Source organism: Schistocerca nitens, chromosome 4 (genome assembly GCF_023898315.1).
Source record: "Schistocerca nitens isolate TAMUIC-IGC-003100 chromosome 4, iqSchNite1.1, whole genome shotgun sequence".
NCBI classification, from domain to species: Eukaryota; Metazoa; Arthropoda; class Insecta; order Orthoptera; family Acrididae; genus Schistocerca; species Schistocerca nitens.
This window is the reverse complement of record NC_064617.1, coordinates 110,085,653-110,112,650: the sequence shown is the minus strand read 5'-3', so window position 1 is coordinate 110,112,650 and position 26,998 is coordinate 110,085,653. Positions and strand designations below refer to the sequence as shown.

The 26,998-nt window shown below is 37.7% G+C and overlaps 1 protein-coding gene across 1 annotated transcript in view; it reads right to left on the bottom strand.

The window, feature by feature from the left end:
- The window catches only part of LOC126251888 (hemocytin), a 541,167-nt gene that overhangs the window by 375,034 nt on the left and 139,135 nt on the right, over positions 1–26,998 (bottom strand). Inside the window, exons 15-18 of the mRNA XM_049952591.1 lie at positions 26,337–26,577; positions 20,924–21,119; positions 14,213–14,408; positions 8,856–8,944 (exon numbers count right to left, since the gene is read on the bottom strand). Coding sequence (XP_049808548.1) covers positions 8,856–8,944; positions 14,213–14,408; positions 20,924–21,119; positions 26,337–26,577 — 722 coding nt within the window. The remainder of the gene's footprint in view (positions 1–8,855; positions 8,945–14,212; positions 14,409–20,923; positions 21,120–26,336; positions 26,578–26,998) is intronic.

The window sequence follows — 26,998 nt, the reverse complement described above, 5'->3', positions numbered from 1 at the left end:
CAAGTGTTATTCAGGTCACATAAAATCAAATAAAACACCGTAAAGCAAAATTTTGCAGGTTAAAAAAAAATCTGTGTGAAGTGCTCCGAACAAACAAGCACAATGGAGATGGTGTTTCCACTGCAAGATACTTTGACCAACATTAAAAAGCTAAGAAAAATGTGTATCGTGTGGAAACTATCGCAAAAACGTACATGAGATGCCAAAAGACCCTGAAGTATAAGCCCTTGTTGCAGAACAGAAGGAGGTGGAAACTGGTTAAGAGATGGGGCTTGTGAAAAATTCTGAGCTTTTGAAAATACAAAGATACCACTCGTGTTGTGTGATCTGAGTAAAGCAGTTGACTGAATTCCCTGTTATGTCTTACAAACGAAACTGGAATTTAACAGTGAAGAGAAACACAAATTAGATATACCCAGTAATACCATACTCAGTTCTTTACAGAATAAAATTCTCACATATAAAACAGCTTCAAACATCTCATTACTCTAGAAATAAGTTAAAACTGAAGTGTTACAGCATATCTGGGTGATCTGCACTCAGTTTTAAGAAAAGTTAGAGTGTCGTGCACCTCAGTGTTTATGTCATTGTATCTCCTGAACTGCATGTCACACAGTTATATAATTTTGCAGGAACTTTCAGTAGTATATATGGATACTGTCTGAAAAATGTGGTGTGAATAGAATTAGTAGCAAATGCATAATAAATTAAAACACCATGCTTGTTGTTGAAGGTTCACTACACAAGAGCAAAAATGTAGCAAGCAATAAACTGTTTCTTTTCATTACTGTGTGTGTGTGTGTGTGTGTGTGTGTGTGTGTGTGTGTGTGTGTGTGTGTGTAGGTGGGTGGGGGGAGTGTCAGAAAGGAAAACATTCAAGAAAGTTTGAAATCATGTATTAAGTTTGTTTGTAGTAGTTAAGTGCTCTCATTCTCAAATACGGGATGAATATAGTCGTGGTAATATGCGCACTGTCAGTTACACTGTCCCAAGAAATATACACAGCTTTTAACATTAATAATTGACTTATTGTGTTAAGACTCAAATATTAGATTATGCCATTTAATGAGTGTATAACAACAACATTTTAAATTTTTAGATTCAGCCAATAATTATATGAGATACTGAAAGTCAAATCCTTGTTCCCCCTGAAACCATTAGATAGGCACCCTGGAACTGGGTCTCAGTGTTTTTAGCAGTTTAGTAATACAAATGTCTTCCTATTTGAATAATAAAAGACAATTTGTCCTAGTCAGAAACAGACACTCTCCCTCAGAAGAAATTATTACTCATTCTTAACTGCAATCTCCTCAGGCCCTTCTTTTTCATTGTGGCTATCAATGATCAGCCCTGTTGTGTAATTAGAGTCAATCATTAATTGTTGCTGACAGTGAAACCTTGCTTACTTCACACTACAATGCCTTAGCTCTTTATAAGATAATGCATTGAATTGTTTTTCGGCTAGTCAACTCCTTTGCAATTGATACGAAATTCAAACGGCTTGTGTAATGTTTCTCTAAGAATAAAGCAATTGGATGTTTCAATTTTCTAGGAGCTTATATACATTCAGAACTTAATTAAGAAGAATCTACAAAAAGACCTCATGGGTCTCCTATCTCACATGGAAAGAAAGAGAAAGAGAGAGAGAGAGAGAGAGAGAGAGAGATTGTTCTTATAATAAGTACGGCTGGTACTATTGAACATTTATTCCATTTTTTCAATTACAGGAGTACCATAAAATTGTGCATCTCTATATTTATGTCTTTGTCCTCTATTTAAAACTAGAGCAAATTCTGATATTTCAAGACAGAGGCTATCAGAAACTGTAAATTTAAAGACAGTGAGAGGCCTTAGAACGTTTTGTCAATGCCACTGAAAAAATGGAAAACAAATCTGTCAAAATCGGACAACTCATTTTACCATACATAGTTTTTAAAACTGTAGCTGTATTTATTGAATTGTCTATACTACTGTTATGTATGTATGAAGAAGCCAACTATATATAAGTTTCTAGAAACGACCACTGAGATCTCACATGACTATAGTTTTTCAACTTGTCATTCATCATTGTTTAAACAATGGTAGTTCTGAAAATGGTTTGGTGGTTTGTTAACAGTGACTGTTTCAAGAAAAAGTGTGGTGAAAAAATGGAAATTTTACATGAAGGTTTTCACTGAATGATTTTTTACAATTTTCGTAAAGGCATAACTCAAAAACAATGTTTCAAATTGCATTGTTTAACTTCTGGCAATCAATCACCTTCAGAAAATGGTAATCAATCACCTTCAGAAAATACTGTTTACAGTTCATCTACAGTAGTCCAACGTAGTCACCTGAAATCAATTGTTGTTCCAAAGAACTTGCACAAAATGATATAAGACACATCCCATGTAACTTGACATGAGATAAAGGCATCCTAGGCATATCAACAGTCCCAAATTCAATTTTGCAAGGACGGTTATCCATGAAAGAGATCTTCACCCACACTACACAGTTTGACAGAAGCTCAAAAACAGGCTAGTGTCAATGGTGTATGTAGATGCTCAGAGATGAAACTTGGACATATAAATACAAGCCAAAAACTGAACAGCTGATGTTTCAAAATTGAAACAAAACTAACAAAACTGACTTGTTTTTGAAGCACTTCCACAAAAATGACTGTTTATTTCTTTGGTTGCATTGAGAATGTGTCAGACATTGTTTTAGAGAATGAAGAACAGTTATTGCTAAATACTATACAACAATTTATTTATAACAAGTCATTGATGAAACTAGGAAAAACAAACAAAAATGTTGCATTGTTCTACATTGTGTCATACAAAATGTTAAGAAATTGATTATCTGACAGGGAAAATACATTGAATTAATGTCTCACTGCCTGTATTCATGTGATTTATCACCTGACAATTTCTTTTTTGGTCCCTTATGTCAGACAGAAATGGGTAGACTATTGCTTTGTCAAGCTTAATACATTTTACACTAAGCCACAGAAATTAGTAGAGTTCTGACATAATTATTCAGCATCAAATCCACATTAACATAACATGAGACCGTGCCACATAGCACCATTGTAGAGCGAATACTTTAGTAACAGCGTAACATTTCTTACTCTTCCCAGTGTGTCCAGCCACATTCAGAGTGATACACTTTCCTCACCTTCATTGAGGAGATGAAAATGACTATCCAATTTGGAATATATACTTAATGTTTTCAGTAGAACAAGTTTCATGTTGCTAACAAAGACTTGGCTAACCACTCCTCTAAATTGTATGTTGTGAATGCTTAACACTTGCTGATGTTCATTCACAGGAATGCTGTTAGTATTAGGTCAATGTCCACAATCAACGACAACTATGCCACACATCTCTACAATACAGTTGCAACTTTGACTGAGCAGGCTTGCAGTTCAGTGAAAGGCTGCTCCACCTAATATGGTATGTGAAGTGCACTCCCATTCGCACCAGAAAGCATGTTGCATGTTACATAATTCAAAACCATGTGAACAGAGGTCAGACTTTTAGTGATGTTAAGAAAATTTCAGAGGAAGTCATTTCCATTGACTTTAATAATGTATTCTGTTATCATTTTGTGGTGCTCTAACCACTGGCAAAGAGAACCGCAGTGCAGTGAGAGGGGTATTGCTAAACTAATTTCATTTCATGATAAGCACACCATCAATCAAGGAGCTACAGCCATCATAATATGTGTGTACTGAATGTGAATGAACATTATCTGTGATACATTGTGCCACTGATTAAAGAGAATCAGGGATGTGCAAGCATACAGTGTAAGTATTTGTTTCTCTATTTTATGCAAGAGTTTTCAGAACATAACAACATTATTTCTGAAGTTTCATTGGTTTTATTCCCAGCAGTATTGAACTGCCTAACTGCATTAACACAAAGGTTTCAGCATGACAGAGCAGTGCTGTTCTGCCATTCAGTGTTCACTGACCAGAAGATTCCAATTGGGGAACTATTACCTCGAGGTTAGTCATTTGACAGCAGTTTCCACCAAGTTTGTTACAAAGTAATTAGAGCTTGGATATTGACATGAGGGGTACAAAAAATGTTAAAGACATTACAATTCCTTATAATGTTATTATAATATTACAAAATAAAACAATCAATAATCAGTGACGAAATAATGTCATTATAATATTACTTTTCACTGCTCAAATGTGTTCTTGGCTAGTTATAAAGTTTGTTTCATGAGCACACTTCATGCCTGTAGTGATAGTCTACTAGCATTTTTTTTAGTGTTATTATTTCACAACCTTTCACAATGCCAAAAAGGAGGCACTTGTCTGATTCAGAAATAGAATGGCATCTTTTAGAAAGTGATGACAACTTTGGTGACAACTTAAAGATTTGGGAAGACCAGGGTAGTGAGCAAAATGAAAGTGCTGTTCATTCAGAATCATCTGACAACAGTAAAACATTGGAAGAGATGCTACATTATGCTATCATGTTTATTAGTTCAGCTTGCCACCACTTTTTAAACAGTGGTAAGGATAGTATAAATGTGCCAATACTACTGTTGCCAGTTGTTAATTTTATAAATTGTGTCAAACAGGCTGTTTTTAGACTACTTCCAGACATTGCTCAGGAGGCTGGAAGAGAAGTATGCCATATGTTCACAGAAGAACAGTCATACAAGAGTAATATTACAGCAGCAGAGAGGTCTACTTTGTATTCACTCAGGTTGGATCCTGATACTGTTATCTCATCAGTGATTAAGAGCAATTCTACAGTTATGATGGATAAGTATAATTATATCCTGGGTGTACAGTTGAGTTGTTGTTTCCATTTTTTGCACACTATTTTGATAACTGGCCCCTGACATATCACAGACGCTGTTCTTGCTAAGTAATCCAGTGTAACACAGACTGAGCTGCGGGCAGGTTGTGGCATCTCTTCCACCGTTTTACTCTTGTCAGATGTTGCATTGTCCCTCCTATATTACACTGCCTTCCAAGGACTCAAAACGAACGAATTTCTCTGAGGTATGCTGTCAGTAACATAGGTTCTCTGACATACAGTATGGCAAACTATCTTGTTATTCTATTGATCCCATTAGTAGATCAGTATGTACACCACATTAGCAATTCAGCACATTTCATATAGCAATCAGAGTGACTATACTGGATTGACTATAATATTTTACTAGGTTTCTCTTCATTAAATTTAATTGAAGTTTGGTTTCGCATTCAATAAACAAATGCAACATGTTTTGATTTCAATGTAGTTTTATTCAATGACCAGTTTGTGTGGGTTCTTTAAATGACCTACACATATAAATAAATACTCGCACCACCCCCATGCTGCAAAGATATGGTAGGGAGGTTTGATCATCTCAGTAAGCTAACAGAAAATTCAAGGTTAAAATGAAATTATTTTATGTACCTCATTTTTTTTCACCGATCTCAGGGTCTGTTGGTCTTTTTGAGATGGTGCAAGAAAGATGTATGCAGTTGTGTGCCCTCAGTATGATTAAGTGAAAGTTATAGTATGCAGAAGTTGCAAGTTTTCATTCTACTATCGAGCTACATCCTAACTTCCGTCTTCTGATGTGACAAGATCTTGTATTTTTAAATGGACATTTTTGGAGATGCAACACGAAGAGAGAATAACTACCACAGCTGCCACAATGTTCTTACACACACGTATCTACGCCTGCAGATGTTTCTGTGCGGACAATATTTGGTGCGGTTAAACAATAATTGCACACTTCAATCCAATTCATCTGAATACTTGCTTTATTACGGAGATGGAAAAGGATGGTTGCCTTCCCTTTCTTACTTTGTTAGTCAGGAGGAACAATCACAGGATGATTGTACAATGGCATGAGTTGTTTATAGGAAGCCAGTTCAATCTGATTTGTATCTTCAGTCTGATGGTTGTCACCACACGGTTCAGCATCCGAGGGTACATTGTGCCGTTGTTCATAGAGCCCATTATTACCTCAGATGAGTTAGCCCATATTGAAGTTACCTTTCACCAACTTACCAATTGTGGATCAAATGTGTGACAGGAATAGTGATTTGGCATCTAATTCTACAACTTCCTTGCCTTATGCAGGTTGTATTCCCAATAGGAATGGTTGTATTTTGAAGAAACAAAGTTTTTTGTCAATAATCTAAGATTAGGTCCCATTTTCAGGACTGTAAACAATGATCCAGGTTTGCACAAGGCAGAGGTCTAACATATCCCATGAAGCAACTGATCTCGTGCCCCACTGCAGATTGTTAACAAAGATACAAGCATATCGAGTAGATACCCAGATATGCCTCAGAGACTTCTTAAGTAACAGAACCCAGTATATTGTACACAATGGTGAGTGATCATCAGAGACAAAGGTATCATCAGGAATGCCCGAGCGAAGTGTGATAGGATGCTGTTATCTTCTATATACATCAATGATATGATGGACAGGGTGAGTAATAATCTGTGGCTGTTTGCTGATGATGCTGTGGTGTGCAGGAAGGTGTCAATTATTGAGTAACTTTAGGAGGATACAAGGTGACTTAGACAAAATTCATCTGAATACTTGCTTTATTACGGAGATGGAAAAGGATGGTTGCCTTCCCTTTCTTACTTTGTTAGTCAGGAGGAACAATCACAGGATGATTGTACAATGGCATGAGTTGTTTATAGGAAGCCAGTTCAATCTGATTTGTATCTTCAGTCTGATGGTTGTCACCACACGGTTCAGCATCCGAGGGTACATTGTGCCTTTGTTCATAGAGCCCATTATTACCTCAGATGAGTTAGCCCATATTGAAGTTACCTTTCACCAACTTACCAATTGTGGATCAAATGTGTGACAGGAATAGTGATTTGGCATCTAATTCTACAACTTCCTTGCCTTATGCAGGTTGTATTCCCAATAGGAATGGTTGTATTTTGAAGAAACAAAGTTTTTTGTCAATAATCTAAGATTAGGTCCCATTTTCAGGACTGTAAACAATGATCCAGGTTTGCACAAGGCAGAGGTCTAACATATCCCATGAAGCAACTGATCTCGTGCCCCACTGCAGATTGTTAACAAAGATACAAGCATATCGAGTAGATACCCAGATATGCCTCAGAGACTTCTTAAGTAACAGAACCCAGTATATTGTACGCAATGGTGAGTGATCATCAGAGACAAAGGTATCATCAGGAATGCACGAGCGAAGTGTGATAGGATGCTGTTATCTTCTATATACATCAATGATACGATGGACAGGGTGAGTAATAATCTGTGGCTGTTTGCAGATGATGCTGTGGTGTGCAGGAAGGTGTCAATTATTGAGTAACTTTAGGAGGATACAAGGTGACTTAGACAAAATTTCTAGTTGGTGTGATGAACAACAGGCAGCTCTAAATGTAGAAAAATGTAGGTTAATGCAAATGAGTAGGAAGAAAAATCCTGTAATGTTCAAGTACAGCATTAGTAATATGCTGCTTGACACAGTCACATCAGTTAAATACTTAGGTGTAATGTTGCAAAGTTATATGAAATGGAGGGAACATGTAAGGATTGTAGTAGGAAAGATGCGTGGTTGACTTCGGTTAACTGAGGAAATTTTAAGAAAGTGTGGTTCACCTGTAAAGGAGTCCACACATAGAACACTGGTGTGACCCATTCTTGCATGCTGCTTGACTGTATGGGATCCACACTGGGTCAGATGAAAGGAATCATATAGACACTCTTCCTTCCTTTGCTCTATTTGCGAGTGGAACAGGAAAGGAAACGACTAGTAGTGGTATAAGGTACCCTCCACCATGCACCATATGGTGGCTTGAAGAGTATGTGTGTAGATGTAGAAGTTGTGGCACAATGTAAACTGGTCAGAAAATCAAGACCATGGAGGAATGCTGTACAGACTATAAGCATCATACACAGTTGTAACAGCCAAGCAAATCTGTGATGCCAACAACACAATGGACTACAGCATCACAGAAAGTCTGGCATGTACTTCCAGTTATTTTGATAGAGTAATTAGGGAAGCTATTGAGATTAAATTTGTAAAAGACCTGATAAATAGAGATGGATGATTTTTCTTAAATTCTACCTGAGATCCTGCACTTTCCATGGTCAAACAACAAAGGGTATGGGTGATAGTGAAACTAGAGGTTTAGGGTGTGTATTGTCTTTCTGCATATGCCAACTTTTGTTTCCTGGTTGACGTAATTCCATCCAGCAAGGAGTTAAGTTGCCATGCACAGTGATCTTTTATTTCACTTGTGCCTTCAAAATGTCAAGGTGTTCATCTGTCAAAATATTAGTGGTTGGTCCTTAGACATTGCCTAGCTGCATACCCCATAAGTTATCTGAATATTTAATATGTTACATGCTGGGAGAAGCTCAAGTATTACAACATTAGATTAACAGCCATGTGCACAGATGCATTTAAGTGTTCATTCTTCCCGTGCTCCACACTCAAATAGAACAGGAAGCAACCACAATACATGGTTCAATGTGAAGTACCCTTTGCAAGACCTTTCTCAGTTGTTTGCAGAGTATGGAGGCAATTGTAGATGTGGATGTAGAAGCAGAAGTATGCATCAGAAGAGACCTTTTTGAAACAGGTGTCTTACTAGTGTGTACAAGACAAGGTTCCTTTGTGTGCAGCAGCAATTTGCAAATATTTCATACAGAAAAAGATATGTATCAGTAATGTTTTTCCAATTTTTTTTACTGGATATCAATTAAAAACTACTGAATCAACGAATGAATCAAAAATTATTACACCAGTGAAATCATTGCTAATTATGTGTCAAGCGCACACTTCACAATCAGAAGCACCAGAAAATTATATTTATAGAAAGTATTTCAGATAGCAGTTCCTAATAGGCAACAATGCTTACCTTTGTTTTTCCACGAAGACTGGGGGGTGCATCTACATAGACTCGTGTAGCTCCATCCCAAAAGACTTTCAAGCCATTTGGAAGCTTCACTATGATATGAAGAACACATTTATTACACAATCTTTCATGATTAAATTAAAGCACAAATAAATTAGCTAGTACACAATAAACAGAACTAATTACCTAAATATAGAATCACAAGATGTGAACAAGGCAGCAGTGCTCTAATCTCTCTCCCCACACCCTCACATTGAGGTATGTTGTAGCATGCACTTTACTAACACAAAAACAATGGCGTGTAGGTGTGTGTGTGTGTGTGTGTGTGTGTGTGTGTGTGAGAGAGAGAGAGAGAGAGAGAGAGAGAGAGAGAGAGGGAGAGAGAATTAAGTACTAGTAAATAACAGAGAAGCTACTAGTAATCAATCATTCAAGTTTCAGAAAAGAATGCCAGTGCAACAAGAAGTCCGATGACATAAATATTAATTAACAATGTAATATCAAAGTACTACTACAAAGTACTACTTCAGTACTAAGGATACAAACAAATTAAGTTCAGTAAGTGCAAATAATAAAGTGAGTGAATACATGAGAAGTTTTGAAAAAGAAAAGAAATAAATAAAGACTGAAGAACAAGAAAAAAGATTATACAGTAAGCTGGAAAATTTAATAGTGGAAAATGAAAGAATTTGGAAAATACTGGGGAGGGGGGGGGGGGGGGTTGCAAGAAAAAAAGGACAGCTTAAGGTAAGAGATGAACAAAAAAGGAAAGTGAAAGCAGCCATGAAAGATATGTGATGAGTGGAATAGCATGAAATATGGTACAAGAACATCAAGTATAGGAGAGAGTCAGACTATTCTTGGTGATGCAACAACATGCACTGCAAAAAAAGTACCTATTCAATAAAAGTCAGCAAGCTGACATTGAAAGGAAGTGTCCAATGGGAAGAATAACACTGTCAGTGTCATTTTCATTGAACTTACATCACCAAATGATACAGAGGAGCACATGCTGCTTCTCTATGCACACTACATGGAATGAGAAAGATGTATCATATAAAACTTCAAAACACAAAATTAGCAGCCTCAAGGGAAGCTAGCAGATTGAGAACTTAAAAGAATAGCTTATCTCATGGTAGCATGTTTGCACCATATTCTTTACTATTTATGCTAATACCCATCCAAACAAAACAAAACAAACCAAATGCTTCAATTTTTCAAATGATACAGCAGTCTTTTCATAAGTCTAAAGCTTCAAAAGGATAAGGAAAGAACTACAAAAGACCCCCCCCCCCTCCCAATAAAAAAGCCTACAGTAAAATGTAGTGAAGAGAAAAGTCAGAAAATCGTCAAGAAGATGCAACCCATTAGTTAAATGTGACACAGAGAGACAAATGACTACATCACTGCTAAACACCCAAATAATTAAAACTGGCCATGGACTACGCTTTTATGCAAAAATGAAGCAAACTCCATGAAAATGTAATAATATATTAAGTTACAACACATGTTAACTATCAAGTTTTTTATATGCTGCACATCAAGTAGGAGCTGCAAGTACCACATCCAGATGCAATCTCAGGCCTTCCTATTGACAAAGGATGCAGCTGTCGACTGAATTCAATGAACATACTGAATGTGAGCAGCACAGTGAAATTAACAAGATATCTGTTATTAATTATGACAAAAAAGAACAGTGAGGTAGAGTTGTTTGCTTATGATGGGATCTGCAGGTTTCTGTTTTGACTGTATGTCAGCTAGAGTATGTCACAGGGGATTATAAGTTCTAACTGATACAGATAATGCTGAATCAGGTATTAGATATATAACATAACAATGAAGTTGTTAAATGATGCACCTAATTTAGTCTAGAAAATTCAGTAAAAATACTGAATTCTAAATGTAAGTTGGTCTTTTCAAGCTAACTGTTAATAAGCAAAGAAAAGTAGTTTCCTCAGTTCCATTTGGGCAACAACAAAAATTATTTGTATATTGAAGAGAGCAGATAACATTTCTAAGGAAGGTCATTAATGTCATACAAGAAAGCTTTTCATATTTATTCATAAGATTTTAAAATGTTTGCTTTATAATTAGTGACCATCCTACAAGAATCAAATTTCATTTGTATCACCATTTGTATAACCTGTGTTTTGTCACAGTTTATTGGCAATCTTTCCATTTACTAGTTACAAACAAAACCACTGGTGAACTTTTCCCTTAATTCCATAATGATCCAACTTATGGAAAAGTACAGAATGGTCCACACAATCAAATACTTTAGACAAATCAGAGAAGATACCTACTGTCCTCAACCTATCATTTGGAGGTAAATGATTCCATGGAAATAACCATGGAATGTCTCACGCATTCACCATACATCAATTACACCTACTCACTGACATAGCCTCACACAGCATTTATAGATGAATTACTGCCAAAGAACTAAGAACGAGAGTATTCCCTGCATGGGGTGCTGCCTGCAGTGAGAAATGTGTAGTTCAGAAAAAGCTTTCTGTATATTACAGTAGTTACAGAAAGTAAGTGATTAGAGTGAAACTATCAAATGGAGCAGTAAAACCGATAGTTCAAATGACATCCCAACTAGAAATCTTTTGGCAGTCTTCCTTTTTGCTAAGCCATACACAGAACAGAATCAGAGAGGTACTTTGCAAGAGAAACAAACAAACCAGGGGATCTTACAACATAATGTGAACAGACTGTGTGACAGTGGTGTCACATATGACCTTCTAATGATCTATGATGATTTCAGCACCATCCAAGAAAGAATACATTTTAACAGCCAGTTGTATAGTCACTGAAGCTGCAATTTTTTGGGAAAATATTATCTGACTGTCCGGCTAATATTTGAAATAAATAAATAACCACTTAATGTAGTCAAGACCTGAGGGTTTCTAAGTTATATTCTTTACTGTCTTGCAAACCTTTGTAAGCATTCAATCACAGTTAATCAGTCATTAGAATTCACCAGATCTTGGCTGCCATTAGCGAGACATACACTAATTCTTACATAAGAATTATTAAGAATTAGCTGAAAACTGCTCCCACAGGAGCACAAAAAAGATGACTATGCTCCTCATTGAAAGATTCTGACAGGAAAGTGGGGTATCACCAGCCTCAATCCTTATTCCTCCTACCCCACCACAAATTTTGCCATGCAAACATATTTGCGTTCTTTTAACACAGAACATTCTAAATCCTATTTGAGACCTAAGCCTATGTATGCTCCCCCTTATCTTTCTTTTTCATTTACCACTGTCTTTTGTTACCACTGTTACTATCCCCACCCATAACTATTTCTCTTTTATTACCACTGTCTCTCACTATCTTCTCTCTCTTTGGCTCCCACTGTCTATCATTCCTTTCACTGTCATTCTCTCTCCCACTATCACTGTCTCCTCTCTCTTTGACTCCCACTGGCACCATCTCCTCTCTCTTTCACTGTCAGTCACTGTCTCTCATTCAACACAAAAAATGGCAAATATGTTTGCAGGCCAAAATTTTTGGTGAGGAAGGAGGAATGAAGATTGAGGAAACTACATCCTGACTTCTCAGTTGGAGTCTTTTAAGGAGGAGCATATTCACTTTTTTTGTGATCTAACAGGAGCATGTTGCAGCTGGCTCCCTTCTTTTCCCTATTACTGCTGGGTGTGCTGCTTATATAAAATGAATTCTGTAGGTCAATTAAGGTTTTGATAATTTGTTTATATACTTTGACACAACAAATATACTTTGACACAACAAATAAATAGGCATAATATAAGGTTAATACAAAATTGTCTTCCATCCAATACAATTTCACTTTAGACTACCTTATATAAAAATGCACAACATTTTTAGGCTAAACCTACAGTATTCCAAGAATCAGTGTTTAATTTGCAAGTAAAATGAATTTTGTATGACAAAATAATTTTTTATAAAGTGCTTAACCTGCCAGGTGGCACCATTGAACAATTTCCAGGTCACAACAGCCTGTATAGGTAAGAAGTGCCCATTATACAGAGACAGAACATCAAAGTTTTATTGGTGAAAAATAGTGATTAAAACACAGTTTGAGGAATGCAGAACCCTTGTGATTACTCCAAAACTCTTGTCATGTGTTCACTACATCACTTAGAACTACGTTTATGCCTTAGACCAGATATTACGTGCATAACAACAGTAACTCTGAAGATCTGGATCTTGATAATGAATAATGATATCAAAAGAAATTTTTTCCTGTGAACACCATCTTAAGAATATACAGTAAAAATTTCAATGATTTTCCATGAATAGAAATTGTAGTGGTGGACATCCCCACAATTTGATACCTAAAAATCATAGTTTTTCAAGGTTTTCTCAGGACTGTCCCTGAACAAATCGTGCTTTTATAAGCCATCTTAGGCCCACCCTAGACCACACCTAATGCAATAGAACCCACTGGTTTACTCAGTTTGCCTGGGCTGGAGAAAATGTGTACTGTTGAAATTTTGGCCCTGTCCTTCCTTCTGATAGGTATACTGAAGGGCCCTAGGTCACGGGCTATCCAAAACACTTGATCCATAATTTTTGTGATCAACAGCACCCAAAATATGACTGTTTGAAAAATCTCATCTTTGTACACGGCTTTTTCGAACATTGGTACCATGCACCATCAATCATGGATCAATTCCTTCTATTATGTTGCCATTCTTTCCCTCTCCAATCACATCCCCAGTTTCAATCTTCCTCTCCAATCATTTAATGTAACATTTAAGGCCTAATATAACATCTCTTTGAGCTCTCAAACTGATGTATTTAGGATTTAACCTGGTTCTTTGATAACGAAACATTCCCATTTTAGCATCATATCACGTCTGACAGGGTTGGAAATCTTTCCATTGTTTCATGGAGTTGATTAATTATTTTTTAATCAAATATGTTTGTGCTTATTATGAGATGACATCTTTGGTGAAACATGCACATTAATTCATCATGAATGGAGGCTGAAGGAGAATGAACAAAGACATGTATCACTTGAATCCCATACTTGATGTAATTAAAGTATGTCTATCTAGTTGTAATAGAAGTATTTGAACATATTAGTAATTAGTGTATCAAAAAACATAACTCATTAAAAAAAAGTTGTGAATATGGAAATAAACTACAAAATATAGTACACCATATCATGGATTTATTAATTTTCTAGTGTTTTTTGAATGTGTCTCCACCCTTCAGTGTCACAATTTTGTCTGTGGTTTATGTTTAGAGTAGACTTAGATAGTTCATATATTTTGTTTTAGGAGTCACAGTTAATATGTAATTTACATTGTGTTTGTAACATATTGTCCTATATGACAGTATTAAAGTATTAAGTTTCTTACCCACAACAAACATTGATGAAGCTTCATGAATGTATACACCAGACACATTGACAGGAAGCTCATCTGGCACACGGCCATCCACTAGCACCTCTCGGTTCTGTAGTAGCTTCACTTCAATAACGTCATCAATTCGGACTGTCACTGCTTTGTTGCAAGATGGCATTTCCCCTGCCACAGATGCTGGGAAATTCATGGCCTGCATAATTAAATACATGATATTCAATAACTTGATTGGAATTTAGTAACATAAGACTCTTCACAAAAGATCTTCTATTAAAACCATTAGAATATTTTAGAGTCACCATGTCATATACAATAAAAATAGACAACAATCTCTTTTTGTCACTGAAAGACACTTAGTACCATTATTCACAGCATTACCAGATAGTGCACTTTTCTTGTTATTCTTTCTTTAGTTATATTTATAGGGGGAAATATACAGATATTTACAGGGTGCATATATGGACAGGAAAAAAAAATTCCATATTTTTCCAGAATTTCCTGGTTAAAAATACACTTTTTCATGGGTGAAAGTACACTTCTTCCGTGGTGAAAATACACTCTAAACCCTTGATGTAAGTACTTTTTTCCAAGTCAAGAGAGAATATACATTCCATCAGAACTGTAAAACTTATCAATCCTTTGACTGGTGAAGGTTTTACACATTGATATACAACTTCCCGACACCTTAGGAAACAAAACATAGCAAAAAAACATTGTGTTTTGGAAAAATCTTTAATGTTTGGCAACACTTAATTTTTGCTGTTTTTTTTCTGAGGGTGTAGTGAAGCAGGAGTCTACAAGCACAGCTTGAATTGCAGCAGCTGAATATTTCTGACAAGCACAATTATAAATTTAACTACTGTGCACCGAACATTTTGTGGGTTACGTGGCTGACTACGTGTTCTATTGAGCACTTCGTCTTTTCCATAGAAAAGCCAATCATGGGTATTTTTTTGAAGGATAATTATATTTTTTTGTCATCAGAATTGCATAATTTGTAATCTATGAAATAATTAAAATAAATCTGAAAAGCTAACCTAGAAACTTGGCCTTTTTAGTGTGTGTAACCCTTTAAGATATATCAGACACAAATGTGCCAGTAAAAGTTTAGATAATGGGTCAAATGGTTGGTCTTCTGGGCTCAAAATTTTTCAAAGTGGCTGGTCCACAGTGATAAGTTCTGAATGAGAGTCTATTGCTCCATGGTTTACAAAATTCACTGCACATTCTCACATGCAACACAATACATAGTGCATAAAACAAAATGTATTTTGACAGTAACGCTTCTCAGACCACCATTTGCAATATGTTACCGTGACCTGTTAGAAGTGTAAACAGTTGTGACGTCACGCACATTGAAACGAGGCCCAAGAGAAAGACACAGTGAAAGCAGTCTGTTCTTACAAAGTATTGCATAGTCTTTGACACATTTTGGTGTTGCAGACACCTGTGTATGCACTGTATTGTAAATAGTACATTTTCTTTGCAACTAAAGTTTTATTTTGGTGTTATTCTCTTGTTTATGTTTTATTGCTGCAGTATTATTCTGGAGTAGTAGAGTAAAGTAAAATTCATTGTTAGAATATCTGTTATTACATCTACATCCACATCTATACTCTGTAAACCACTGTGAGGCGTGTGGCAGAGGATACATCCCATTGTACCAGTTGTCAGGGCTTCTTCCTTTTCCATTCATGTATGGAGTGTGGGAAGAACGACTGTTTGAAAGCCTGTGTGCAAGTAGTAATTATTCTAATCTTATCCTCATGGTCCCTATGTGAGCAATTAACAGTCAATATTAACAGTCAAAATTACAAAAATTAAATTGAAAAGTAAAACAACAAAAAATACCCAGAATTCCAAAAAATTCCCAGAAGTTTCCTGAATGAAAAAATTCCTGGAATTTTTCCAGTTGTCCTGCAACATATATACCCTGTATCTAGAACTTATACTGCTGAATACAGATGTGGTACACAGTTTGACACCAAGGAATATCACCAGAAATGAATTTTCTGAAAAGGGCACTAAAAATTATTGTGCTCATGATTCTATTTTATCTGTTTTAAGACAAATCTATTTTGGAACTATACACTCCCACCTGAAATATGGTATTGAGATTTGGGGTGGGGCTCCAATGGTATATATGGAGCCCAGAAAGAGCAATTAGCATAATAGCTAATATTGGTAAGCATCAGTCCTGTAGAGAATATTTCATTAAGTATAACATACTAACAGTGTATTCATTGTTCACAGAATTATACCGTTTGTAAAGGAAAATATGGAGGATAATGTAATCAATAGTGAAATCCACAATTATAATACAAGAAAATGAGAGGATTGCCACATAAAATTTAATAACAAAAGAGCAACAGATCATAGTCCATTTTCTGTTGGGAGACATTGTTATAACAGATTGTCAAGTAATATAAAATTGTTAAAAGGAAACAAATTTAAGACAAAATTAAAGCAACTGTTAATTGATAAATGTTTGTGCTCCATCAAGGATTTTTAATGTTATTGTGTATAATTTATCTTTACTTCTAAACTTTCTTTAATGTTCTTGTGTTTGTAAACTAACTATGTCCATGACTGTTACGTTATTATGGACAAATAAACCATTTATTTATTATTTAGTTCAAGTGTCTCCTTTGACAAACTGCTCCCACAACAATTGTCATAACTCTGACAGGATACCATCTACCATAAAAAAATCTTCTTAAGTGCAATAATTTCTTTCATAAACTGCTGCACCTACACTCAGCACTTCTCAGTGGCACATATTCCTAGAAACCCTATGCATCAAGCATGTAGAACTGGACCTATAAAATACGTTAAATGTTACCAATCAATCATAGAGCATTATATGTGTAATATGAAATATTTGAATATATAATACCCATGTGACTAAATTCCTTAGCAATGCAAAATAAGAATAATGAATCTCATAGTATAATTCTATGTTTTGTCAACATGAAACATCCAGCTATAAATATAATTCATGATCTTAAATAGATTGTGATAAATCCAGTCACAGCATTATCCCAGAGTAACTGTATGCCTATGAAGCAAATCTGAGTTAAACTGAAAACCAAAGACAGAAATTTCAAATAAATAATCAGTTCACAGGTTTTCTCTGATGCATCTATGCAAATGTTTGCATGCATTCATCTTTGCAAATGTTTCACACATTCATCTTGTTCCTATAATGAGCTAAGAGCTATACTGAGTATCTCAATCTTGGATACTTGCAAAAAGCAATTAATGCAGCAGATTGTTTTATGGATGCCTTCCCTCACTGGGCATTATGTGCCAAGTGAGTCAAAATGGGGAAGCTGTCATGGGGGAAGTCGCACATTTACTAACAGCACTCTCTCTTCTGGTAAGCATCTTAAACGGGATAATTTTCACCTGCAATGTATGTCACACACACAGTTTAACTGTAGATCAATCGATTGAAGCCTTTACTGGTGTCTCCAAAACTATTCTCATTAAAGTAAATATGAAGTTACCAGTGACCCCAAATCTGTCTCAGCACAAATGTTTAGTGGGACAGAAAAAATATAAATAATTTTGTAACTCAAAAAATTTTACATGATAAATTATCTACATTTTCGAGTCAGTCATTTTTTGGTGAAGAAACTGTATAGGAACTTTGATTTGGACTTACCTGTATCAGCAAGTCGTTTCTTATTACAGTCGATGCTACTTCTGTTTGTGGAAAACAGCACTTTGTTGACACTATTTTATCTGTTTGGTCTATTGTGGAGTATTGTGTATCTGAGGAACCTTTTGCTCAAGGTAATTTGACGCACTTGCAATGTTATTTGAAGCTAAAAGATAAAATGTTTTTAAATGAAGTTGGATCAGGTATTGAGTTTATGTTCGGAAGTATTAATGGGGTTTTTGATGTTCAGAATTGCAGGAGCCGTAAGTCGGCCTTAATTTATATAACGAAGTACGACTCCGATCCAATATCTAATTGTAATGATTCAAGTCTGTCCTTTAATGTTCGTTTGCGTAGGTGGGCTGATCGTACTTGCAGGATTGATTATACCGACCCTTTTTTAGTTAACAACTGGTCGCGTATTCGGTTTATTGAGAAGTATTTCGATTCATTTCAGGCTAATCGAGTGGTCGTCAAGTCTTTGAGCGAGTGTCATCTGAATTATAATGGCTGGGCGGGTCACATTGTACGGTGGTATAACAAGGGTTTTCGGTCCACAGAGGTTCGTAAGAAGCAATTGTATTTATTTGGTGATACAAATATCAGCAAGTATACGTTGATTGAAAAGATTGTGTCACGAAAGCAGCATGTGTATTTGCCCTTTTGTTCCGAATTCGGATTTGGTGGTTATGATGCACGTGTGCATAATGTTATTGTTTTCGAAGAATTTGGATGGTCTAGGTGGAGGCAGTATGCTTCCATATTGAAGCGTATTGTTGAGGGACGCACTGTTACCATTAATTGTAGCACTTTCTTTACAAATGTTCATCACTTGTATTGATCAAACTGATACTGAACCTGGTGATTCAAAATGAAACCTAAAATTCTATTACAGAATTTTTTCACTGACAAAAGGTATCCCACAGTTTCTTGCTTTATCACATAGATATAAAGCTAGGTGTAAGAGAGGTACACTGAAGTGATAAAAATCATCGGATACTTCCTAATATCATGTCTGACCTCCTTTTGCCTGGCATAGAGAAGGAACTCAACATCACAAGAACTCAACAAGCTGTTGAAAGCCCGCTGCAGAAATATTGAGCCACAGTACCTCTGTAGCCATCCATAACTGTGGAAGCATTGAGGTGCAAAATGTTGTGCACAAACTGACCTCTCAATTACATACCATAAATGTTCAATGGGATTCACATCAGGTAGTCTGGGTGGCCAGATCATTCACCTGAACTGTCCAGAATGTTCTTCGAACCAATTTTGAACAACTGTGGCCCAATGACTTGACACTGTTGTCTGGGAACATGAAGTACATGAAAGGCTGCAAGTGGTTGCCAAGTAGCCAATGTAACCATTTCCAGTCAATGATTAGTTCCGTTGGACCAGAAAGGTTCGTCCATTCCTTGTAAACACAGTACACACTATTAAGGAGCCACCACCTGCTTGCACAGTGCCCTGTTGACAGCTTGGTTCCATGGCTTCATGACGTCTGCACCACAATCGAACTGTACCATTAACTCTTGTCAACTGAAATCACGACCTATCTGACCAGGTAGCAATTTTCCAATCATCTAAGGTCCAACCAATTTGGTCATGAGCCCAGGAGAGGTGCTGCAAGTGATGTGCTGTTAGAAAAGGCACTTGGGTTGGTCATCTGCTTGCCACAGCCCATTAACGCCAAATTTTGCTGCACTGTATTAACAGATACATCCCTCGTATGTCCCACATTGATTTCTGCGATTATTTCATGCAGTTTTGCTTTTCTGTTAGCACTGACAACTTTACATAGATGCTATTGATCTCAGTCCTAGGTGAAGGTCGTCAGACATTACGTTGTCAGTGGTGAGAGGAAGTGCTCGAAATTTGGTGTTTTCGGCACATGCCTGACATGGTGGATCTCAGAATATTCAATTCCATACATTTTCTGAAATGGAATGTCCCATATGTTTAGCTCCAACTACCACATCTGTTAATTCCAGTCGTGGAGCCATAATAACGTCCGAAACCTTTTCACATGAATCACCTGAGTAGCTCCGGCAATGCAGTGCCCTTTTATACCTTGTGTACGCAATACCACCACCATCGATGTATGAACATAGTGCTGTCCCATGACTTTTATCACCTCAGTCTGTGTATCTATAGAATTGACAAACAACTAAAGTCTAAGGGAAAAAGACAAGCTGTGAGGCCATGGTAGATTTCTTATTAAATATTACACTGACTGTGTACTAGACCTGCACCATTTCAAGTTACTGTTTCATAAGATACATCTGACTAATCAATTTGATAGACATCTATAAGATATCTGTTTATGTATGAGATTATGTGAAGCATTTGTTACCAGATAGAACAACTGTAGTTTATTTTAGCAATTACACTGTGCAGTACTTATTCACAGAGAATATAAAAAATGAAGAAAAATGCATGAAGCAAGAAATACAACACAAGATGGATCATGAGGCAGAAAAACAAAACACTGAAGCAGATCAGGCATTAAAGTGAAAAGTGCATTTACAGAGCAGAAAAACGACAAAGAAGGATGGCTCTCCGTTTAGCCATTTCCTTGTGTAGAAAGGGCACAGATGAGATTTCTGAAAGAAGCAGTTAGTTACACATTACTTGATAATAAGGTAAATAGGGATATCCTAATGAAGTTAAACATATTTAAACCGAATGAAGGAACAGTGAAATAAAAGAAATATGGCAAAAGCATATAACAAAGACACAAAAAAATGCAACACCAAACTCATTGTTGAACTATAACAAAAAACAAAAAACAAAAGAGACTGGTAAACCAAAGAAAAGATGGAAAGAAAAAAAATACTTGAGGGTGGAACAAAGAAGACAGAGTTTAATGATTGGTGATTATGATAATGATGATTAATTAAAAAAGACTGTGAGCATTGTCTGTGTTTTCATACCATATGAAAGGAAAAATTTTACAGTTGAGTAGCAGTGACATAGACTTTAACAGATATAAGGTATGATGTGTTTCATATGCATATACAGCATTAAATGTAATTGATACTAACCTCAGAAATGGATCCTGCACATGCAACATTCTCTGTCTCAATACTAAAATCAGCTCCCTTTACAAGATGGTATGAACATTTTCCCATAAAGTCATAACGACGACCATCAAATGTCACATAATGTGGGTCGCCTACAGATGCACACCGAGCAGAGCAATGTGTCTGTGTGCACACCCACTGACCAGCTACACAGGTGCTGAAACATGAAGAGGTCAATTATTCAAAATGTTTTTGTACTTATTTAAATAAAATAACAAACACCTAAAACAGTCAAAGCACTAAGTACTGGAAACATCACCATTAACTGGAACTATAAATAAGTTTACGTTCATTTTCGACTCACACCTCAAGTTATTTAGAAAATAATTTAACACATTAAAACATGTACCCATATCCACAGAGATGTTGAGGGTATGACCATAAATATTTTCAGAGATAGCAAAAGTAAAACTGCATGCTGGCTGAGAAACCTTAAGAGACAGACTCAACCACCCTAAATGGAGATGTCTCCTTGCCTCTTGCCTTGATGTACGAATGCTGAGACTTAAGTGAAACTATTTTGTATACATGACTGCGATGAGGTGTAGCAAATAGTATTGAATTTGGATGGTTTCCGACAGTGAGAGGGTGAAATGTAGTGCCAGTAGATAACCTACTGTCTCTAAACAGCACTAAGAGAATTGCTGAACTGCCTGTATTGTAGAATATACAAGGGAGAAAATGAAGCAGGGCAATTACTATAAGAAAATAAATGAATCATTATAAAGGAACTATGAAAATTGGTCACAAACTGATATTCATACAGGTATTACCAGCAAATGCAAAATCGTAAACTTTGACGGCCAATGGATGAATATGTGACACTGCAGAGCAATTTCATCACACAGCTGAGAAGGAAAGTACACAGGAAACCTGTTGATACCAGAGCATAAAAGGGTTTGCAAATATCATTCTGTGTACTCTGTTGGACAGTCATATGCCTTGCAGACAGGCATGTGAACAACAAACACAGTTGTCAGCATTTAAAAAAAGTACATGCTGTTGGGTTCAGACAAGCCAGTTGGAGTAACTCGCAAATCACTCAACATCTGAATAGGAATGATGCTACTATTCAACAATGTTGGCAGGAATGAGTGAATTATGGCCAAACATAGCATCAAGATAGAACTGGTCAACCTGAAAAAAATGGCAGAACATGAGGACCACGCAACTGTTGGAGAGGCTCTCAGAGCCCCAGATGCTCATTATCATCAATCCGACATACAACTGGAGCTACTATTAACAGGTGCCGCACTGAAAGGGAGGTACCCCTCACACACACTTCTATTGACCTGCGTACACTAACAAGTTTGTTTTCAATTGTGTCAGGCACATTTGGCCTCAGGTCTAACTCACTGGAGTAGAAGTATCATCAGTGATGAGTCCCGCTTCAAACTGAGTCTTGATGATGAACCAAGAAGTGTCTGGATATGCCCTGGACAGTGGTGGGATACCAACATGACTGTTGTCCACCATATGGCCTAACAACAAGGAGTGATGATCTGGGGTACCATTTCATTTCATACCAGGAGCCATTTAGCTGCCCTCCACAGCACCATAACGATACAATGGTACATGATCAATATTCTACGGCCCATTTTGTTGCCCTTCAGGGCAAGTCATCCCAGGCTTACATTTAAGCAAGATAGTGCCTCCCTGTGCATGGTGAGTGTTTCTACTGCTTGTGTTCGCACTTGCTAAGCCACGTGTCGGCCAGCAAGGTTGCCGGATCTCATCCCAATTGAGAACATTTAGAACTTTTTGTGCAGGACCCTCCAACCAGTTTGATATTTTGACAATTTAACACACCAATTAGGCAAAATTTGGTGCGATATCCCTATGGAGGACTTCCAACAACTCTGTCAACCAATGCAAAGCCGAATAACTGCTTGTATAACAGACAGAAGTGGACCAACATGTTACTGACTTGCTCAATTTGTGAAGCTCTTTCTCTTGAGTAAATCATCCAATTTTTCTGAAATGTAATTATCTGTTTGTCTGCACATGTACATCACATCTACTGGATTCCATCACATTCAGATAATTCCTTCATGGTGGTACTTTTCTTTTTTATTTTAGAGTCATTAAGTCAAGACTCAAATATGACACAAAATTCAAAAAACCAAACAGTGAACTAAATGATGCAAGCTATTTTAAAAAAAGAGAGAGGGACAAAGGAGAAAGAAAAAACAGGGTAACAGAAGAGCATGCAATGCCAACTGGCTTCTGTTTCATACTCTTCCATATGGTGTCATTTAGATGCAGCATGGAAGGGCACAAGAGTCAGCACACCACTCTCCTGGGTTTGTCAGTTTTCCCAACCTTGGAGCTGCTACTTCTCGTTCATGTGGCTCCTCAGTTGCTGTCATGAGACAGAGTGCACCCTATTCCAGTTCTCCCACCAAAGACAGATCCCTGGTAGCACTGGGAACTGAAGTCAGGTGCTCTACAGGGCAATCAGACATGTTGGCCACTCAGCGACAGAAGCTGACATAATTGTTCTCTACACCATGAATATTTTGTTGTTCTAAAGACAACTGCATTTATTAATATGATACTGGAAAATCTGTAGTGGCATGTAGACAATTGGTTGAGTAATGGCAACCACTTACCATACAATGGATACTTTGAGCATTGAATAACCATATGCAAGGGCAAGGTGGTAATTTCTTGGTCTGAAGACCTGACCATCAGATAAGAAAGGTGTTACTTTTAACACTGTCATTTTAAGCCTATGCACTTGTCCAACATTTTCCCGGTGAATAGATTCTGTCCTTATTCAAAATGGTATGCAAAATATCAATCTACAGTTACCATTACCACTTGATAGGAATCATAAATTCCTTAGCAGGTGAAAGTCAGAGGCTGTTAGCCCCTTAACATAAAATCCCGAATTATCTTGTTTTATTATTTTGACAGAAACTTAAAATCCCAGGTATACTCGGAAACTTAAAAAGTGACCTTCGAAAAAGTACAACAATAGAATGAGATTTTCACTCTGCAGCGGAGTGTGCACTGATATGTAACTTCCTTTCAGATTAAAACTGTGTGCCGGGCCAAGACTCGAACTCGGGACCTTTGCCTTTCATGGGCAAGGTAGGAGACAAGGTACTGGCGGAAGTAAAGCTGTGAGGACGGGGCGTGAGTCGTGCTTGGGTAGCTCAGATGGTAGAGCACTTGCCCGCGAAAGGCAAAGGTCCCGAGTTTGAGTCTCGGCCCGGCACACAGTTTTAATCTGCCAGGAAGTTTCAAATACAACACTGTTTATGTCCATTTCAGCTCTAATAGTTATGTGTTTGGCCACTAGCGAGCACTAGGTTAGATGGAGAGCAGTGAAGAGGGGTAGAGGGGGCAGGGGGGCGGGGGGAGTAGCAAAAAAGAAGAGAAATAAAAAGACTGGAAGCGGTGGTGGAGTGACGGCTGTGTAGTGCTGGAATGGGAACAGGGTAGGGGCTGAATGGGTGAGGGTAGTCACTAACAAAGGCTGAGGGTAGGAGGGTTACGAGAATGTAGGATGTATTGCAGGGAAAGTTCCCACCTGTGCAATTAAGAAAATCTGGTGTTGGTGAGAAGGATTCATATTGCACAGGCTGTGAAGCAGTCATTGAAATGAAGGATATCATGTTTGGCAATGTGTTCAGGAACAGGGTGGTCCACTTGTTTCTTGGCCACAGTTTGTCGGTGGCCATTCATGTGGACAGACAGCTTGTTGGTTGCCATGCCTACATAGAATGCAGCACAGTGGTTGCAGCTTAGCTTGTGTACCACATAACTGGTTTCACAGGTAGCCCTGCCTTTGATGGTATAGGTGAAATTAGTGACCGGACTGGTGTAGGTGGTGGTGGGAGGATGTATGGGACAGGTCTTGCATCTAGGTCTATTACAGGGGTCTGAGCCATGAGGTAAGGGATTTGGAGCAGGGGTTGTGTATGGATGGACGAGTATATTGTTTGGACGGCAGAATAACACTGTGGGAGGGGTGGGAACGATAATGGGCAGGACATTTCTCATTCCAGGGCACAACAAGAGGTAATTGAAATCCTGGCAGAGAATCTAATTTAGTTGCTCCAGTCCTGGGTGGTACTGAGCTACGAGGGGAATGCGCCTCTGTGACGGGACGGAGGGACTTTGGGAGGTGGTGGGAGACTGGAAAGATAAGGCACGGGAAATTTGTTTTAGTACAAGGTTGGGAGGATAATTACAGTCAGTGAATGTTTCTGCACTATACAGCCATCATTCCACCATCACACCAAGTCTGTTTACTCCTCTCCTTTTCCACTATTTCCCCCGCCCCCCTCTCCCCTGCCCTCCATTTCACTGTCCGCTACCCCTCCCATACTATCCCTCACCCTCCCGGTCCAGCCTCCTCCTTACCCCAACCCAGTCGCTAGTCCCATCACGCACTAGTGCTGCTGCTCACAGTGTGGTTCAGTTGCCTGAGACTGCAGTCGTGTGTGTGTGTGTGTGTGTGTGTGTGTGTGTGTGTGTGTGTGTTCTTGAGAGAGAGTGAGAGAGTGAGAGAGAGAGAGAGAGAGAGAGAGAGAGAGAGAGGGAGGGAGGGAGGGAGGGAGGGAGGGAGGGAGGGAGAGGGGGAGAGAGGGGGGATGAGTAAAAAGTAAGGCTGTTGGAAAGCTGATCCACAATGCTTAAATCCTTATTCATAAATCTGTACACTGGCGCAGTGACTTCAGAATATGGTGAAGGGGTCTCTCGGAATATTCCACTGTTTTACCCATTGTATTATCATTCTCCTTCTACCATATAAATTACAACATAAATTGAGAACATACTTGACTCTGTAGGCCACAAAAGGGTTCTCTACCAACCAACCACTGAAGTACAGAGAAATAGCAGCAGAGTTCCCACGAACACGTGTCAAACAATGTGTAACTTGGAGGTTCCAGAATTTGTAGTTTCCTTAACAGCTCAACAAGGCAGTTAAAAAAGTGTAACAGTTACGTAAATGATTTGCAACTAGTGTAAGAAATGCAAGCTTCCCTGTAGTCTATCTCAAAAAGGACACTAGGTGATAGGAAAAAGAAGAGTCAAAAGCAATACTGCGTTTATTATGATGATTTCTCTTTTAAATTTTCCTCTTTCAGTGCTGACAATAATAAAGAGTAATTCTTAAACAAATGATTTGCAACTGGTGTAAGGAACAAAAGCCACCCTTTTGTTTAATTTTTCCTCTTTCAGTGCTAATAATATCTACATGTTTCCAAAGAAAACTGTCTTCACTACATATACAGTAATGGCAAGGTTGAAATGGTTTTCTGTCAGCAGTTGATAAGAACTGAAACCCTTGGTCTTTTGTGTTGATAATTTTAACTCCTGTAAAGTTAGCCGAAAATGGAATGCCCTACTGCAGACTTACCATGTGTTACAATCACGGGGCACTGTTTCTCCTGGCTTGTAAGAACGGCCCCTAAGCTGGCAGGGGCACTGCTCAGGTGGGACGCATGATCCCTGGTGAAGCAGTGTGCCTGGGGGGCAGTAGCAGCCTTCCTCACACACTTCTTGTGTTGTCAGTGATCTGTTAGCAGCCACAGAGCCACATGTCACCTGGTATGACAAGCCACAAGGCAGGTACACCATGCCATTTCTGCATCTCATTGCTGAAAAAGTCATCCCAGTACGTTAGTTAAATTAGCTGGTTGGCTGTGGAAAGATTATTTGTCCTCTTCCTACACTGACAAAATAAATGTAAGTACATCAGTAGAAAAATCTGGAATGTGCTCTTCTCTAAACTATTTTTGTTCTGCTGGATTGATTGAAAATTCATACTGTAAATAATGGTTTAAATATAGGTGTTACAATTATTACAATATAAAACTGAATGAAATGTGCAAGAGTTCACTGTAGCTGTATTTATTTAAGTTGATTAGAGGCTCACACAAGTGGTTTGACAACTTTTAAGTTGCGTCTTCTGGTGTATATAAATGCTATGTCATATGATACAGGGAGCAGTTAAAAAACGCTGCAGAGTAACAGTTGGTGAGGCTAGGCAAAGTTCTCAGCCCTCCTCAATTGATAAAA